Raw genomic sequence first — 17,940 nt, 5'->3', positions numbered from 1 at the left:
GTATGGGAATCTTTCGGGATAGCATTTGAAATGTAAATAAAGAAAATAATAATAATAAAATAAAAAAAAAAAGAAACTAAACAGAGATACAGTGAAACTAACAGAAGTTATGAAACAAGTAGATTTAACAGATGTCTATTGAATATTTCATCCTAAAACAAAAGGATATACCTTCTTCTCAGAACCTCATGGTACCTTTTCCAAAACTGACCATATAATTGATTACCAAACAGGCCTCAGCAGATACAAAAATATTGTAATAATCCCATGCACCCTATTATATCCCAATGGATTAAGGCCGATCTTCAATAATAACATAAACAATAGAAAACCCATATACACGTGGAAGCTGAACAACACTCTACTCAACAATAACTTGGTCAAAAAGAAATAAAGAAATTAAAGACTTTTTAGAGTTTAATGAAAATGAAGCCACAACATACCCAAACTTATGGAACACAATGAAAGCAGTCCTAAGAGGAAAATTCATAGCTTTGAGTGCCTGTAAAAAGAAGCTGGAGAGAACATACACTACCAGCTTGACAGCACACCTAAAAGCTCTAGAAGAAAAGGAATCAAATTCACCAAGACGAGTAGACAGCAGTACATAATCAAACTCGTGGGTGAAATCAACCAAGTGGAAACAAAAGGAACTATTCAAAGAATCAACCAAAACAAAAGGAGAACAAAGGAATACAAATTGGAAAGGAAGAAGTCAAGATATCACTNTTTGCAGATGATATGATAGTATATATAATTGACCCTAAAAATTCCACCAGAGAACTCCTAAACCTGATAAACAACTTCAGTGCAGTAGCTGGATATAAAGTTAACTGAAACAAATAGTGGCCTTTCTCTACACAAAGGACAAACAGGCTGAGAAAGAAATTAGGGAAATAACACCCATCAAAACAATCACAAATAATTTAAAATAACTTGGTGTGACTCTAATCAAGGATCTTCTACAGTTGTGGTAGAGCATTTGCTTAGCATTTAGGGTATCCTGGCTCTGATCCCAGCACTGTACCATGAGCATGGCCATGCAAAAAGAAGAAAGGTGTATAAATGTGCTTTATTTGCATCTACTTTTTCATGCCCTTATTAGGCTCTATTCATTATTTGTAGCATGTTTTGAAGTCAGGTAGTACTATGCCCCTGTCTTTGTTTTTTGGGGGTTGTTGTTGTGTGGGGTGTTATTTTTGCTGAAGTTTTGTTTTTCAAATCTTTTGTTTTCTTTTTATTTGATTTGTGCTATTTGAGATAGGTTTTTTGTATACCAATTTAAGAATTTTTCTATTTCTGTGAAAAATTATGTTGAAAATTTCCCAGGAATTGTAGTGAATTTGTAGATCATTTTATTTTATATAATATATTTTATAATATTAATGATTCTAGTCCTGAACACGAGACTTTTTTTTATTTGCATCTTTTCAACTTTTTTCTTCAGTGATTTATATTGTATGTATTTTGGCTAAACTTCTAAGTATTTTAAAGTTTTATAAACTGGGTTGTTTTCTCAATTTTTCTTTTTCATGGTTGTTGTTGGTATGTCAAAATGTTACTGATTTTATATATTTAAACCTTACTGAATTTATTTTTTAATAGCCCCTTGATGGAATCTTAGATTTGCTGTGTATAAAATCATGTCATCTGTCAACTGAGACCATTTCATGTTTTCCTTTCTAGAACTAACTCATTTTATTTCCTTCTCTTGCCTAATGACCTAGTAAGGACTTTAGTGAGTCAAAGTGTTTGTCAGTGCCATATTCCTTACCTCAGATGACAAAGTTTTCTGGCTGATGGTTTGTCTAAAGTAGCATTTGTTGTATTGAGAAACATTCCTACTGCATTCTCTTTACTGCCTCTTTTTTTTTAAAATAATGAAGACATGTTGAATTTTCTGCATCTATTAGCATGTAGGTTTTGTCCTTCATTTTGCAAATGAAATGTTTCACATTTATTGACATATATATACTGAACAAGCCTGGCTTAGAAAATGGAGCTGAGCATTCTAAACTTTTTAATGTGCTATCGAACTAGGTTTACTGATGTTTCATTGAAGATTTTGTGAGGTGTTCAGTGTGGATATTGGTCTGCTGCTGTTGGATAGTGGTCTTCTCTGCCTTCTTAATCATGCCATGTGGACTTTACAAAACGAGTCTGTATGAGAAGGGTCGGCACTAATTCTTCAGTTATTATAAAGTTCAATTTCTGGCCTTTTTAATGAAATGGTTTTGTATTACTGATTCAGGTTCTTTTATTGATATTCAGATTTCCTATTCTTAAACATTTTTCTAGGAATTTGTAAATTTCTCCTCAGATATCAAAATTGTATATGAAATTCTCAAAGAATTGTGGTGTAAATTTGCCCATATTATCGTGCAAACCTTTGTATTTCTTGCTCTCAGTTGTAATTTTTCTGTTTCTTATTATAGTCAAATATTCTTTTTAAACCACTAACCAAAGAGTACATATGGAGGGACTCAAGGCTTCAGCCACATGTGTAGCAGAGGTTGGCCTTGTGGGGCATCAATGAGAGAAGAGGCCCTTGGCCTTGTGAAGGCTCGATGCCCCATTGTAGAGGAATGCCAGGACAGAGAAGCAGGAGTGAGTATGTGTGTGTTTCTGCGTGGGCAGAAACACTTTGGACTGGGTTCGTACTGAAGAGCTTAAACATCCTGAAAGAGGATAGGCTGCGAAAGGAAAAATGAATGCCCTGTCNGTCCGCTGATCAGAGCATGATTTTTATTAATCGGACTTTCTTAAGTACAAGGAAAGGTTTTTAGCCTGCCCTTGAGTCCCCTTGAAAACTCTCTCTGCCACACAGTCCAATCATGAGCGGAGATGTGTGTCTGGTAGGCGGGTCCGAGCGAGTGGATGGAGACGACATAGGTGGGTCCGAGCGATCGTGGGCGGTCTGATGACGCTGCATTCTGGGAGATCTGGGGAGGTCTTCTCAGTAGCAATTCTGTGCGCCTGTAGGGGGTGCAATATAATGTTTAGAGGGAGAGTGATTAGTGGAGGTGAGAGACCCCAACAGGTGTGTTAGTGAGCAGGGGGACAGGGAATAGGATAGGGAGACTATATATGAAATTCTCAAAGAATTGTGGTGTAGAATTGCCCATATTATCATGCAAACCTTTGCATTTCTTGCTCTCAGTTGTAATTTTCTGTTTCTTATTATAGCAAATATTCTTTTATTGTCTAGCAATAGGTTTGTCAACGTTTGTCTTTTCAGAATTACCAGCTTTCAGCACGTTTGTTCTACTGTCTTCCTCCTATGTTTAATTTATTTCTGCTCTTATATTTGTTACTTTCTCTTACAGAATTTAGACTTAAGTTGTTCTTATGTTGTTCAATTGTTCCTACTGAATGTTGGGTTTATAGGCATATGCCACTGTGCCTGACTAGGGAATAGTTCTTTAGAAAAGAATTTATGTTTTCTGATGGAAGTTATGTACAGGAAGGACTGAGACAAGTACAAGGGACAAAGTTTAAACTTCATTAAGTTTTTAAGCCAATTTACCTCAGCATTTGAGTCATAGTAAATGTTCTTCAACAACTTCATATATGTGTAGATATGGTACACTGTCAACACACTAACCGAACCCTCCCTCCTGTGTCCTCTCCCTCCCTACAGGCCCAGCCCCTCCTATGCACAAATGCGGCTCCTACTCTCAAATCTTAGTTCACTTTTAAAACAGTGTTTTATTAATTCTTTGAGAAATTCATACAATGTATTTTCATGTATTTGCCCCCGAATCCTCCTTCCTGTTTCACTTTTGTGGCCCACTGAGTTTAAGCATCACCACCACCTCACCACCACCTCCCCACCCCCGGTGCAAAGGCCATGTCATGCCCCAGGACAGTGTTTCCTGCCCACTCCCCAGTATCCAGCTCATACACTCTTTCTGCCTTTTCGCTTAATGTTCTGTGAACCTTCGAAGGCGTTGTATTAATGTCCTGTTTAGGGTTGAGTAATCAACAATCACTTAGTATCTTCTGTGATGTCTCCCCTTTTCATCTCTAAATTTGTTGTTTGGATCTTCTTGCTTTTGGTTAATTTAGGTAGGGTTGTTTCTGTTTCATTAACCATTGCCTTTGTCCTAATTATTTCTCCATGACTACTGCTTTTGTGTTTGCCTGGTTTTCTCAATGGCCTTAAAGTGTACCATTAAGCTATTGATTTGAATTTTCGGGTTTCTGTTTGTTTCTTTTTCTTGTACATGTTTTTGTTGTTGTTTTTCTTGTGTATGTAGTTCTTGTTGATGTTTTTAGTTTGGACACTTATAGTTATAAACCTTCGTATTAGGACTGTTTTTTGTATCCCAAAGATTTTGGCATGTTGTGTTTTCATTCTCATTCAAATCTAGAAATTTTAAATTTCCTTCTTTAATTTTTCTATGGCCCATTTGTTATTCAGCACTACATTGTGTAATCTCAGTGAGTTTCTATATTTTCTCTTGCTGTTTATCGCCAACATTCCATGTGGTAAAATAGAATACTGGAGCTACTGAAACTTTCTTTGTGTCCTGATATTTGAATTAGTGTACATCCATCACCATTGAGAAGGAAGTGTATTCTTTCGTTTGTACAGAATGTTCTATGGGTATCTGTTAGATTCAGTTGATTTGTGATATTATTAAACTCCATTGTTTCTCCAGTTTTTATCCAATTGACCTATCTATGAGAGTGGAATATTGCAGTCACCCACTATTGCTGCTTAGCCATTGATATATTACCTCATATCTAGATATGTTTGTTCAATGAAATTGGCTTTACCATGTTTGGTGCCTATATGTTTAGAGTTGAAATGTTCTTTTTATATATTGTTCCCTTAATATGAAGTGACTTTCTTTATCACTTCTGTCTTGCTTTGGTTTTAAGTCTACTTTGTTCAGTATTAGAAGTAGCTATGACTTCATGTTTTCCTAGTTCAACTTGCTAAAATACCTTTCCCATCTTCTTACTCCAAGGCAGCATCATTTTTGATAATGAAATGTGTTTCTTGGAGGTAACATTATGTCGTTTCTGTGTGTCCTTTCTCTTTAAGCTTGTGTAGCAAGTGGTTTGCTTACTTACCTATCTCCCAAACGCCTCCATAAACCTTCTATTGGTGAAATTACCCAAGGAGCTGGAGGGGTCTGCAGCCCATAGGAGGAGCAACAATATGAATGAACGAGTACCCCAGAGCTCCCAGGGACTAAACTACCAACCAAAGAGTGCATATGGAGGGGCTCAAGGCTTCAGCCACATGTGTAGCAGAAGTTGGCCTTGTGGGGCATCAATGAGAGAAGAGGCCCTTGGCCTTGCGAAGGCTCAATGCCCCAGTGTAGAGGAATGCCAGGACAGGGAAGCAGGAGTGGGTGGGTTAGTGAGCAGGGGGACGGGGAATACGATAGGGGGGTTTGGGGAGGGGAAATGAGAGAAAGGGATAAAATTTGAAATGTAAATAAAGAAAACATCTAATAAAAATATAATAAATTATGTATACTGAATACAATTTTTTTAGTAATCTAGGTTACAAATATGAAAAATGGAGCTTTTCTGAAATATAACAGTAGTGTTCCCAAACTCCCCAATTTTATCATAAAGGTTGATTTGTTGGTTCTTGCCTATGATGAGACTTCCATATTTTGAAAACCTTTGCAAATATCTTTCCACGTATGTGTACCAGTACTGTCAAATGCTAGCATGAATCCAGGAGACATGGCATTCATTGAGTATATTCTCAGGTTGGAAGCACTTTTAGAATTCTATTAACTGAAAGGCAAGAATTTCTTTAGCATGTCATTACATTGCAAATCATTTCCAGTAGAAACTCCTTAATTGTGCACCAAATGGATTTTTGGAACATGAAATTTTTTTCTACACATGCATATAAACCTGAAAAACATTGCTCTGGTTTGAAATTAGAATATATTTTTGGAAATTTGTATAGGAATTAAGATATCACTTTGAAAAACACATCTTTTGACAGTGTAGTCCTGACATGACTTGCAATTCAAACAACCTTAGTTCTCATCAGAATGATTTTATCACAGTGTGTTTCACAGAAGCAATTTTCCCTTGTAATTTTAGTTTAAAACATTTTCAAGTCTGCAGCTCACACTAATTCCACAGCCCTTCAAAGTTCATGACCAGTGTTTGAACACAGATCTTTCAACCATTTAAAAATTTAGAAGCCATTCTTACATTGAAGAATGTGCCAACCCTGGCTAGTCTGACATGTTGGGCACAGTTTGCTAACCCCTGATCTCTAAAGTCGTTAGTAACTGTGTTCTGAGTAAATGTGCTTGTTTCCCAAAGCTTTGCAACCAATCGTTAACTTTTAGAAACTTAGCCAATATGAATGTTAACTCCCTGATGTGATGATTCATTGCATACTGTGCATATATCAAAGTATGACATTTTATTTCCTATAAATTCATATAATTCAAAAATTCAGAAATTAGTTTTTTTGATTTACATTTATTTGAATAATATGAAATATCTTTACATAATTATAGGGCATTTATATTTATTCACTATAGACTGCCTGTTTATATCCTTTTTCCATTTTTATTGCAGTAAAATTTTCATTCCTGTGACCACTCTGCACACTCTAGAGCTCTTTTCAGCCTGTGTCTCCTGTGCTTATCCAGTGTAACCTCCACTACTTACCCCTACACATCCAGCATGTCTCCTGTGTGACAGACCTGCATCCCTTCATAGAGTGGGTCAAGCATTTCACATATATGTACCACCTGCCCTTCACACTGCTGCTTTCTGCTAATATAATTCTCACAGATCCTTCAATGTTAAGATCAAAGATCAGCTCCTTCCTCTTTAGCTCTAGTATGTACGAACAACTGCCATTGAACTCTGTCAGATTTTATAATTAACAATTCACTTATAATGATTTGGATCTCTACTAGATTCAAAAATATTTGAGACTGGAATTATATTATATAATATATGTAATAATTATATGTAACCTGAGTTTTAAAAAGAAGTATCAATCTTAACACATATTTTCGATGCTCATAAAAATAAAGTTCTATGTAGTATTCCTTGTAGAGATCTTAGTGTAATTATAGTCAACTCTCTTTGAGAGAATGCAAAGGCATACAATGGTGGGACCAGCTATTTGAAAGGTAGAAGGGGGAGGATCATTTCAGCTTAAGAGTTTGAGACTGTGTGTGTGTGTGTGTGTGTGTGTGTGTGTGTGTGTGTGTGTGTGTGTGTGTAGACACTCCCTTACCCACTAAATCCTTAGCTGAACACACACAGGCACAACTACAGTTTTAACTTTTCATAAAGCTAAGTATCAGTGTCAATTTATTAGAAACATGCTTTTTACCTTATGGCTCAAAATAATTATTTGCAACCATGTTCTCAAAGAAAAATTACCCTCTCCTGGTAATGAGTATCAATAAATTTAAAACAGAAAAAAGGATTGTCTTTATCTGTTTTGCTATCTGAAGATCTATTTTCCTCTTGGACTCACTTTATAACTTTATCAAGATTACATTTTAGTCAATCTTTTCTCTTTATTTTCAAAGGACATTCATTATCATGCTCTGGATATGGGTGAACTGGCACTGGCTGAAGTGGCGAAAAGAAGGGCACATGATATTGATGTTGAGTCAGTATCCTCTGGAGTCGGTAAGGGCTAATTCACTCTGTTAAAAGTACTTTGGTTGAGGGGCTAGAGAGATGGTTATGTGGTTAAGAACACTTGCTGCTCTTCCAGAGGTCCCAATTTCAATTCCCAGCACCCACATGGAGGCTCACAGCTGTCTGTAATTCCAGTTCTAGGTAATCTAACCTGGCACAGATGTACATACAGGCAAATGCATGTAAAATAAAATAAAAATGTTTTAAAAGTACTTTAGTTCTAGGAGATTCTTAGTGTCATTTCTATTGTGTCTGTAGGACATAATTGCTTTGTTTGAATTACTCTTTGTAACACTATATTTAAAAGCATGAATTATTATTATCTGAAATATAATATTTATGAATAAGCTTGAATTTTAAAAGAAATTGATAAGTAGTAATGGCTAAGGTCACTTTACCAGAATGTAAAAACATATTACTCTTTTATATTATCTTATTATTATTATTTTTATTATTCTACCAAAACACATGTGTTGAGGACAGAAAGTCTGTTGGAGTTGATTCTGTCCTTCCTCTATGTGGATCCCAGGAACTGACCTCAGATCCGCAGGCTCGGAGCGAGTGCCTTTACCCACTAAGCCATCTCGCTGGTCCCACTTGGTCTTTTCATGAGATCTGGAGAGAAAGAGACTTATCATCAGTGCTGATGTGAACAACACTTTGCTGATACATAGCTTTGCCACATATTAAAGTAACTCTCTCCTTTATCATGGTGTTTCAGGTTTTGTGGACGCCTGGGGGGGGGGCAGTGAGGTGGAATTTCTCACAAGCTGCTAATGTCCCTTTTCAATGACATACTGTAAAGATTGACCAAAAGCCTACACTGACTGTTAAAGTCCATTTAAACTTTATAACAAAATGAAAGGTTTTGTATATAACATAACAAAAATGACAGTCCGTCTGCATGTACTTTTTGTTTCTAAACCCAGCTTGTCTAATACTGCTGAGTCTGCCAGTATTGAAAGGTAGATATCAAAATTCTTATTTCTCTTGGTTCTTCTATTCCCAAATGACAAATAACCAAGCAGCCTCCCAGGATTATAGTAGAATTGGTTTCACATGTCTGTGTAATTCCTAAACCCATTTTGTAGAAGATCCCCACTTTGGAAATACTTGAAAAATACTATAATGTCTTCCCCAATAAGTCATATTATGCTTTGGTTATTTTTGCTCCCCAAATCAGCACTTCTCAGCTCTCTTCAATACCTCAAGCCCAGTCCTTGAGGCATAGTACAGAAGGGGATGCAACAACATAGAGTCAGAGCAAACCAGTTGAATTCTAACTGTTGTAGAGTTTAAGTCAGAGAGAAAGATTCATTTTTGACATGATGTAACACAGCCATGTGGCTAATACCTATAAAACAAATTTACCTTAATAAGCATTTGATGGTAGCAGTAACATTTAAAATATTTTGTCTCTTCTATTTCTTCTTGCTTTTTGGCACTATATGATGCATTTATATTGCTTATTCATTTGACAAGAAGAGCTAAAATAAAGAAACTATATAGGATAAAATTCTGTATTTAAAATTATTTTGGAAAACACAAATCCTATAAGCCAAAACCCAATAACTCTATTATAATAAAGGTAATTATTATAATAATGTGCCTATATTATATATAATCTATATAATATATAATAGTATAGGCTATGTATAACGAATACAATAATGTATAATAACTATATAATAAATGTAAATTGAGGCAATTGCAAATTTTGTTGACCTAAATAGAGGATTTGTTCACTTTTATGCTACTCAATTATTTCAGATATTGTTTAAGTTGTGTTAAATACAAGATTACACCTGGGAAATTTTATTAGAATGGCTGATTGAGTTTATAAAATGCAATATGGTGACAGAGCACTTTTGGCACTCAGCTCTTTACTACCAGGACCTTCTCTGTGCCTAGTTGTCCTGTCTACAAGAAATGTTTAGTACTTATGCTATAGATTAGTAGGAGATTGAAGGTAATTAATTCATGCTTTGAACAGTGACTGGCAAAGAGTAAGCTTAGCAATGGCTAGCTATTAATAGTGCCTTAAAACATGGCATGTGTTTGCAGTAACTTCTTATGATAAGCTACAATGCCTATAAAATCTAGATGTTAGTGATTCTTTTTGATTATACACTAATTTCTACCTAGTTAAGGTTTCACATTATTAAATAGGGAGTAAATGGCTTGTGTTGGGTGAGAAGTAAGTGTGGGCATGCCCTTAAGATTTTTCTTTTAAATAAGACTTTGTTTTGTGATTGTGATGTTTGTAGTATAAGACAAAGTCAGATTGACATCAGTCTGCAGTACAATGTATGTGGTGAATCTGTTCTTACATGTTGATTTTTAACCCAGGACAAATGTGTGTTGTGGTCTCTGGTTTGATCCTAGGAATATTCCCTACTAGGAATGATATTAGGTGAGGTATTTGCTTTGGAGTATTCCTAGGATGCCATTTAGCAGTGGGAGAAGTGCCTCTACCACTGAAGACAGACAAAGCAGCCCACCTAGTAGAATATCCCATGAGCAACTGCTTTTGGGATAGCCCCTGTCCAGTTGTTTAGGACCAATATGAAGGCCAAAATACATATCTGCTACATATGAGCAGATACATACATACATACATACATGCACACACACACACACACAAACACACATACATATAAAAACACACACATCCAGGCAAACATACATACAAATAAAATAAGGTAAATCACCTTTAAGAGTTAGGTAGAGACCAACTGAAGAAGACGTCTGACATCAACCTCTGACTACCACATATATTGCAAATGTGGGGACCCAAGTTCAGATTCTCCAGAGACCACCTAAAAAGACAGGTTTATGGGGCTGTTGAGATAGTTGATTGAGAGAACACGGCCTGAGTGCACTTCTCAGTACCCACATAGAGGCTCACAGCAGTCCCAGAGGACCTGACACCCTCTTCTGGCCTCCGAGAGCACTAGGCACACACATGATGTCTCATCTCTAAACTGTCATCAGGGTATAACACCACTAATTATGAGTATTAATTTACAAAGTACTCATCTGTGTTGTCTTGTCTACACAACTCAAGAGATGACCAGGGCTGCAAAGTCTACTTTTTCAACAAAATGCAATGAAGTTGAATCACTTAACCATGTGAACCCAATGGTCATTAAGAAAACACTCATTAGTCGACATAAGATCACAAGATCTTAGCCACTGCTTATCAATGTATTTTGGAGAATATGGTGGACTATGTGTTACCTCATATGATGGTTTCAACTTCACACCTGTTTTATAGATATTGAAAAAGTATGATGTAGAAATTTCAGTTGTTACCAAATAGAGATATTATCTACACTATTTTGAATCTAAAGCTAGAATATTATCAAGATAAGCGTTTAAAAAGAGTGGTTTTCAAACTTCCTAATGCTGTATCACTTTAATACAGTTCTTCATGTTGTGGTGATCTCCAACCATAAAATTATTCCCTTGCTACTTCATAACTGTAATTTTGCTATTGTTATGAATTGTAATATAAATATCTGATACATAGGATATTTAATATATGACCCCCAAGAGGGTCATGACTCACAGGTTGAGAACTGCTGGTATAAAGGAATCAGTTTTCCTGGAAAAATAATTACTATATGTTAGCACATGTTATTCACTAGGCACAGTTATAACCATGTTTTGCATGTACAGTCATGGTGTTAAGTATTAATTTTCCACTGTAGAAATGGGGATCCAGACTCAGAGATCCAGAGCGAAATTGAAGACCATGCCATTTGGCTGCATACTGCGCATTCAGAGTCACCGACCACCCTGATGTTAGGAGATCATTGATACTCCTGTTTGTCTTGCTGCCACTGCCATAACAATGATACTAATTTACTACTGTGATTTAAGAATTTTGGGACACACACACGGGATTGGGGGAGGAAAAGAGAGACAGAGGGGGGAGGGGTAGGAGGAGGGGAGAGAGGGAGAGGAAGGAGAGGTTCTTTGTCCTCTTAGTTTTCTACATATGTTAAACAATACCAGCAAGGCTGCCTCTAATGTATGGGCAGCATACTGCCAGAAGGTGGCTCTGAGCCCATCTCAGGTTCTTCAGAGCTGCTGTGTGACAAGCAGATACATTCTACTAAGAAATGTTTGCTCTGTTGACCTTGAGTGTCTCTGCCCTCGTGAGTGGAAAGCAATTTCTGAAATTAAACAGGACCGAATTGTTTTTTAGTAGGTATTTTGACTGACAGCTATGTTTATAATAGCTATATTATTAATATAATATGATGCAATATAATAGCCTACTTTAATAGAGATGTATGTGAGTTACTTTTCTTCAGTTGGAGAAATTCTTTTTCCTGCATCTCCTAGATATCATGGATTCTCAATTCAGTTGCCTTCAGAACCACAAATGAAAGCATTTAGAGCTAGTTGAGTTTATTTAAATTTTCATGGTGGTTTCCTTAGTGAGTACATACTTCAAATACTGGATCCATTTTCTACTGATTTTAATTTCGTTTGTGTTGTTCTTTGCTGTTCATAGCAGCCAGCTGCCATGTTCTCTCTGAACTGCTTCTAAGGAGGAAACAGACAGGTCTGTGCTCAGAGTTGCAGCCAAAGGCAGAAGACAGACAAAATGGGAAAGAGAAAAATACTGGTTCTGTTCAAAAACTCCAATCTTTTTCAGAATTAGATTTATTCATAAGCATATTACTTCTGAATATTACTGTAATCATATGTAGAGAATCTTGTTTCATTATTTTATGAAACTTATAGTTTTTTTCAAGATAGCAGTCTAGCTATTTGAAATGGATTCACTTAAGCAGAAGTAGCTGGCAAATGTTCTCATGCCAGGTGGTGTGCATGCTAAGTTTTCATAACCTTTCTTCTGTTTATTCTAAGTGATGTGACTGGATAGAACATAACACCAAGACTCATGTCTGGAATTTTAAGAAATCTACGAAACAACCTTTAGAAGGGATTTTTATTGTTATTTGAAACTTACTGTTTAGACCAATTGTCCCTAGACTCAGACTGCCTGCTTGCCGATGCTTCCTTAGTGCGTCACCACAGCTGGCTATACCACCACAGCAGGCTACACCACCACCACCACAGCAGGCTACACCACCGCCACCACAGCAGGCTACACCACCACCACCACAGCTGGCTACGCCACCACAGCTGTCTATGCCACCACAGCTGACTACCCCACCACAGCACGCTAAAGGGTTTTCAATATTAATTTACTTTAAGATTTTCTCAGAAAAGAAGGGAATGTTTGGCAATTGAGATAAAGGTTAAAGCTTAAAATCTGTCTCAAGATCAGAGTGTTTTCCAGGAGATACAAGTAATTACTTTCCATATTTCTTTGTTGACCATCAGTTGAAGTGACAAAATTATTTCATTTAACTATTAAAACTACTTTCTTGCCTTTCTTTGTGTATGTGTGCACACACAGTTTCAGTTTTCTCCTGTGCCTCGCCACAGTTTTGTTTGAGACAAGGTCTCTTCACTGAACCTAGAGCACACCAGTGTAACTAGCCTGGATGACCAGGAAACCATAGTGGACTACCTTCCCTACCTTCTTCTGCCCAGCACAGGGTCAAAGACAGGTTACTGGGCCCTGTGTTTGCAAGGGTACTGCAAAGCAAACTCGTGTCTGCACAACAGCTACTTATACTGATCCATGTCCCTAGCTGCTCAGTGTCCTGAAACCTCTCCTGGATTCTGCCATCAGAAGCTCCTTTCTCAACATGGGCTTTCAACAAAAGCTAGGTGGTAGCTCAGTTGGCATGTCCAAGGAGAGTAATCCTGCTAAAGTACTGTCCCCTTTACTTTAAGCAGTTGTTCACAGGAGCATGGGTACTTTACCAGTGGCTACCATGGAAGAAAATGTCTCTCTCTCTCTTCAGTGATCATTAACTGTATTTATATTTCAAGGAGGATGGGGCCTCATGATCCATTCCTGTCTGTGATAGGATGTTGATGGGACCAATCCTATACAGGTCTGTTGCTATAATCACAGCTCTTTATGACTCAGCCTTCAACACTCAGTTATTATTCTCAGCATTTGGACTTCTTCTGACCACTACAAAAGAAATCTCTGACTAAAGCTGATAGCGGCATTCATCTATGGACATAAGCAAAAAATATTTCAAGACAGTGTAATAGGCAAATCAGTAATGTAATAGACACATCAAAATATTCAGAAGGTAGTATAATTGACACATTGAATTTACTTACCAAAACCTTCCTCCAAGTAAGGTTCATAAACTCCCCAGCCATGGGCTTTTTACTAAATTTTTAGTACTAGATGTGAGTACCTTCCTTTGAAGCAGGCCTCAAATTCAATCAGAAAAATGGTTGGTTGCCTATTGCATGTAGCTCTACACTACCCCACTTATGCTCTGGGAATGGGCACACTACTAGCCCCCCACCCAAATTCTCTTGAATCAACTGTTAAAACACACACACACACACACACACACAGTTGTTCATTTTCTCTCTCTCTCTCTCTCTCTCTCTCTCTCTCTCTCTCTCTCTCTCTCTCTCTCTCTTTTGGCTTTTTTAGAGACAGGGTTTCTCTGTGTAGTAGTTGTTCATTTTCAGCTTGCCTTCTTGGCACAATTGCTGGGTGCTACTATGTTCTGCCTATAAAATGTTCCCTTATCATAACTCTTAGCTTTGTCCTAAACTCCCACCTGCCCTAAACTTTAGTGGCTCATCCCATCTAGCCCCTGCTAAACACCCCTGACCATTTGCCTGTAGGAGTGGCCTGTGTGGCCACTCTGTTTTGAGATCTTACATGGCTTTTCAACCCTTCTCTATCAGAAGCATGGTGAAACTCTTGTCACTCCTTTCTTGTGTCTCCCATTTCCTCCAAGGTCCCAGAAGTCCCACCTATACCTTCTGCCTAGCAATTCGCCTATGGCTTTCTTTACTGACAGATCAAGAGCCAATTGAGAACAGGACCTTAGCATCAACACTGCCCTTACAGTTGCCAATATGACAAACTTGCTACCATTGCACTTTTGATGTTGTCTTGCCTGGCAATTCTTCCTCCACAGCCTGCACAGCATTTCCTGGCACTCAGGGCTGCCCAGCAGGGAGGACACTTCCAGCTTAGTTCTAGATAGATTTTTCTGTATCTTATGGCCAGAGCATCTATACTATTCTTGCAGTCCATCATTATTCCACAAGACTGTAAAAATTCATTTACTTTTTATATGTCAAGACTGCCAAATTCAGAGGTTGAAAAGTAACTGAAATATAAGGTTCTTGGGTAAGATGACTAGATGAAAAGCTGCTTCCATGTGATTATAAATGAAAAAAAAAAAAAATCAGCGTAACTGTAGAATTTACCCCAAGGAAGAAAAAAAGAATAAAGAGGGAAGAGATAGAAAAAAAAACCTCAGGAATCACAAAAGAAGACAGAAAAACTGGAAGGTATAAAGAAACAAAAAGGTTATATAGCAAAATGTAGGAGACAAGCAGTCCTAGCCTTAAATGAGCCCAAAGTTTTCATGGCCCTTAAGACCAGTGGGTGATGCACTTTGTGGTAGACCAGCATTAGAGAAAAAAACAAATAATGACAAACCCACATCCCTTTTGTTGCTTCCAGTGTCTTAAAATGCTATATACCAGGTTCTATCTTGCTTGAAGGGGTAACCTAGCATTTAAGGCTAAACTACACTAGGGAACATCATAAACCCAAGAATTCCAGCTACCTGTGTGTGGAAAGGAGGCCAAGAAAGTCAGTTGTAGAGAGGGGCATTGAGTATGAACATTAAAAAAAATACATGCAGGAGATTCAGGCTATGAAGGGCTCATGGTTAGTGGCCCTGCTCTATGGGAAGAGGTAACCTTATCATCTGAACTGAACTGCTGATTCAGACCAGTTAGACTGCCTGGCTCACATCTCTGCTTCCCTGCAGTTTCTGTACATGGCTGATAACACTCAAGGCCTGCTGATCACCTAAATCCAACAGCCTTCTCTTCCCAGTGGTGCTTCACTGCTGGGCAGGATAGAAAGCCAGGAGTCCAAGACCCAGTGCACCACTCAGTGCTCTGACACGAATGGATTCCCTTTCTCTAGCTTACTCAGGGAAACCCATACCCACATATGATTTGGACATTAGCCACCCCAGGGTATACAACACTTAAAAATACAGGCATAAGCCAGGGATTACTGAAAAAGACTCAATGGCAACATAATTACATAAAATGAAATAGGATTGCATGAATACAAAACCTGGACCAGCTGAACTAGAGTACATTTATTCAGGGATTAATATCTAGAATCTTGCCTTCTTGTCTGTGCCAGCACTGGGTCACCTAGGGTACGGACTCGGTGAAAACCCCAGTCCTAGAGGACTGCCCACGCGATCTTAGGATCACTGGTGAGTGGAACACAACAGCTGCTCCAATCCAATAGTGATGGGCCTGTGACAACAGGAATAAGGACACCAGAGCCTTTCCTGACCAGAGACTCAGGTTCCTTTTGATCAGTTCTGGTTTACCTTGGTTTGGAACAGACCAGACAACTCCACTGTCGTCAAAGGAGACAGCTCTTCCACTCACTGTAACACACCCAGGATCTTAGGACAACAGGATCCCAGGATAACAGGAGCTGAGTCACACTAGTATTTGAGTGTGTCAGATAAGCTTGACTGCCAAGAACTCAGACACACCCAAAATCTCAGGTTCACAAGAGCCCACTATCAAAGAATCACAGAGAAATCTGGACTCTGAGAAGTCCTGAATCAACTGGGATTATTATTATTATTATTATTATTATTATTATTATTATTATTATTATCAACTGGGAAGGATATGCTCCAATCAGATATATTGAGGGCAGCAAGCACTAGAGATAATCAGATGGCAGGAGGCAAGCGTAAGAAGAGAAGCAACAGAAACCAAGGTTACTTGGCATCATCAGAACCAAACTCTCCCACCATAGCAAGTCCTGGATACACCATCACACCAGAAAAGCANNNCATGGATCTAAANTCACTTCTCANNATGATGATGGAGGANNTTAAGAAGGAAATACTGGAAATCACAGCTAAACAGATAGAAGAATTTAAAGTGAAAACACAAAAATCCCTTAGAGAGTTACAGGAAAACACTACCAAACAGGAGATGGAATTGAACAAAACCATCCAGGACCTAAAAATGGGAGTAGAAACAATAAAGAAAACCCAAAGGGAGACAACTCTGGAGATAGAAACCCTAGGAAAGGAATCAGGAAACATAGATGCAAACATCAGCAACAGAATACAAGAGATGGAAGAGAGACTCTCAGGTGCAGAAGTTTCCATAGGGAACATGGACACAACAATCAAAGAAAATGCAAAATGCAAAAAGATCCTAACTCAAAAAATCCAGGAAATCCAGGACACAATGAGAAGACCAAACCTATAGATAATAGGAGTATATGAGAATGAAGATTATCAACTTGAAGGGCCAGCAATTATCTTCAACAAAATTATAGAAGAAAACTTCCCATACCTAAAGAAAGAGATGCCCATGAACATTCAAGAAGCCTACAGAACCCCAGATAGACTGGATCAGAAAAGAAATTCCTTCCAACACATAATAATAAGAAAATCAAATGCACTAAGTGAAGACAGAATATTAAAAGCAGTAAGGGAAAAAGGTCAAGTAACATATAAAGGCAGGCCTATTAGAATTACTCNAGACTTCTCACCAGAGACTATGAAAGCCAGAAGATCCTGGACAGATGTTATGCAGAACCTAAGAGAACAAAAATGCCAGCCCAGGCTACTATGCCCAGGAAAACTCTCAGTTACCATAGATGGAGAAACCAGAGTATTCCGTGACAAGACCAAATTCACACAATATCTTTCAACGAATCCAACCCTTCATAGGATAACAGAAAAACAAGAATACAAAGACAGAAACCATGCCCTAGAAAAAGCAAGAAAGAAATCCTCCAACAAACCTAAAAGAAGACAGCCACAAGAAGAGGATGCCAACTCTAAAAACAAAAATGACAGGAAGCAACAATTACTTTTCCTTAATATCTCTTAATATCAATGAACTGAATTCCCCAATAAAAAGGCATAGACTAACAGATTGGCTACACAAACAGAAGCCAACATTTTGCTGCTTACAGGAAACTCATCTCAAGGAAGAAGACAGATACTACCTCAGAGTGAAAGGCTGGAAAACAATTTTCCAAACAAATGGTCTGAAGAAACAAGCTTGAGTAGCCATTCTAATATCGAATAAACTAGACTTCCAACCCAAAGTTATCAAAAAAGACAAGGAGGG

At 37.8% G+C, this 17,940-nt stretch overlaps 1 protein-coding gene across 6 annotated transcripts in view; it reads left to right on the top strand.

Annotated features, from left to right (window-relative positions):
* Positions 1-17,940, top strand: part of Wdpcp (WD repeat containing planar cell polarity effector) — a 306,946-nt gene that overhangs the window by 212,088 nt on the left and 76,918 nt on the right. For all 6 annotated transcript variants that reach the window (XM_021210656.2, XM_029545442.1, XM_029545441.1 and 3 more), the window contains one exon: positions 7,545-7,647. In XM_021210656.2, the coding sequence (XP_021066315.1) occupies positions 7,545-7,647 (103 nt within the window). The remainder of the gene's footprint in view (positions 1-7,544; positions 7,648-17,940) is intronic.

The sequence above is a fragment of the Mus pahari genome, chromosome 13 (assembly GCF_900095145.1).
Source record: "Mus pahari chromosome 13, PAHARI_EIJ_v1.1, whole genome shotgun sequence".
NCBI classification, from domain to species: domain Eukaryota; kingdom Metazoa; phylum Chordata; class Mammalia; order Rodentia; family Muridae; genus Mus; species Mus pahari.
This window is presented reverse-complemented; position numbering and strand designations above follow the sequence as displayed.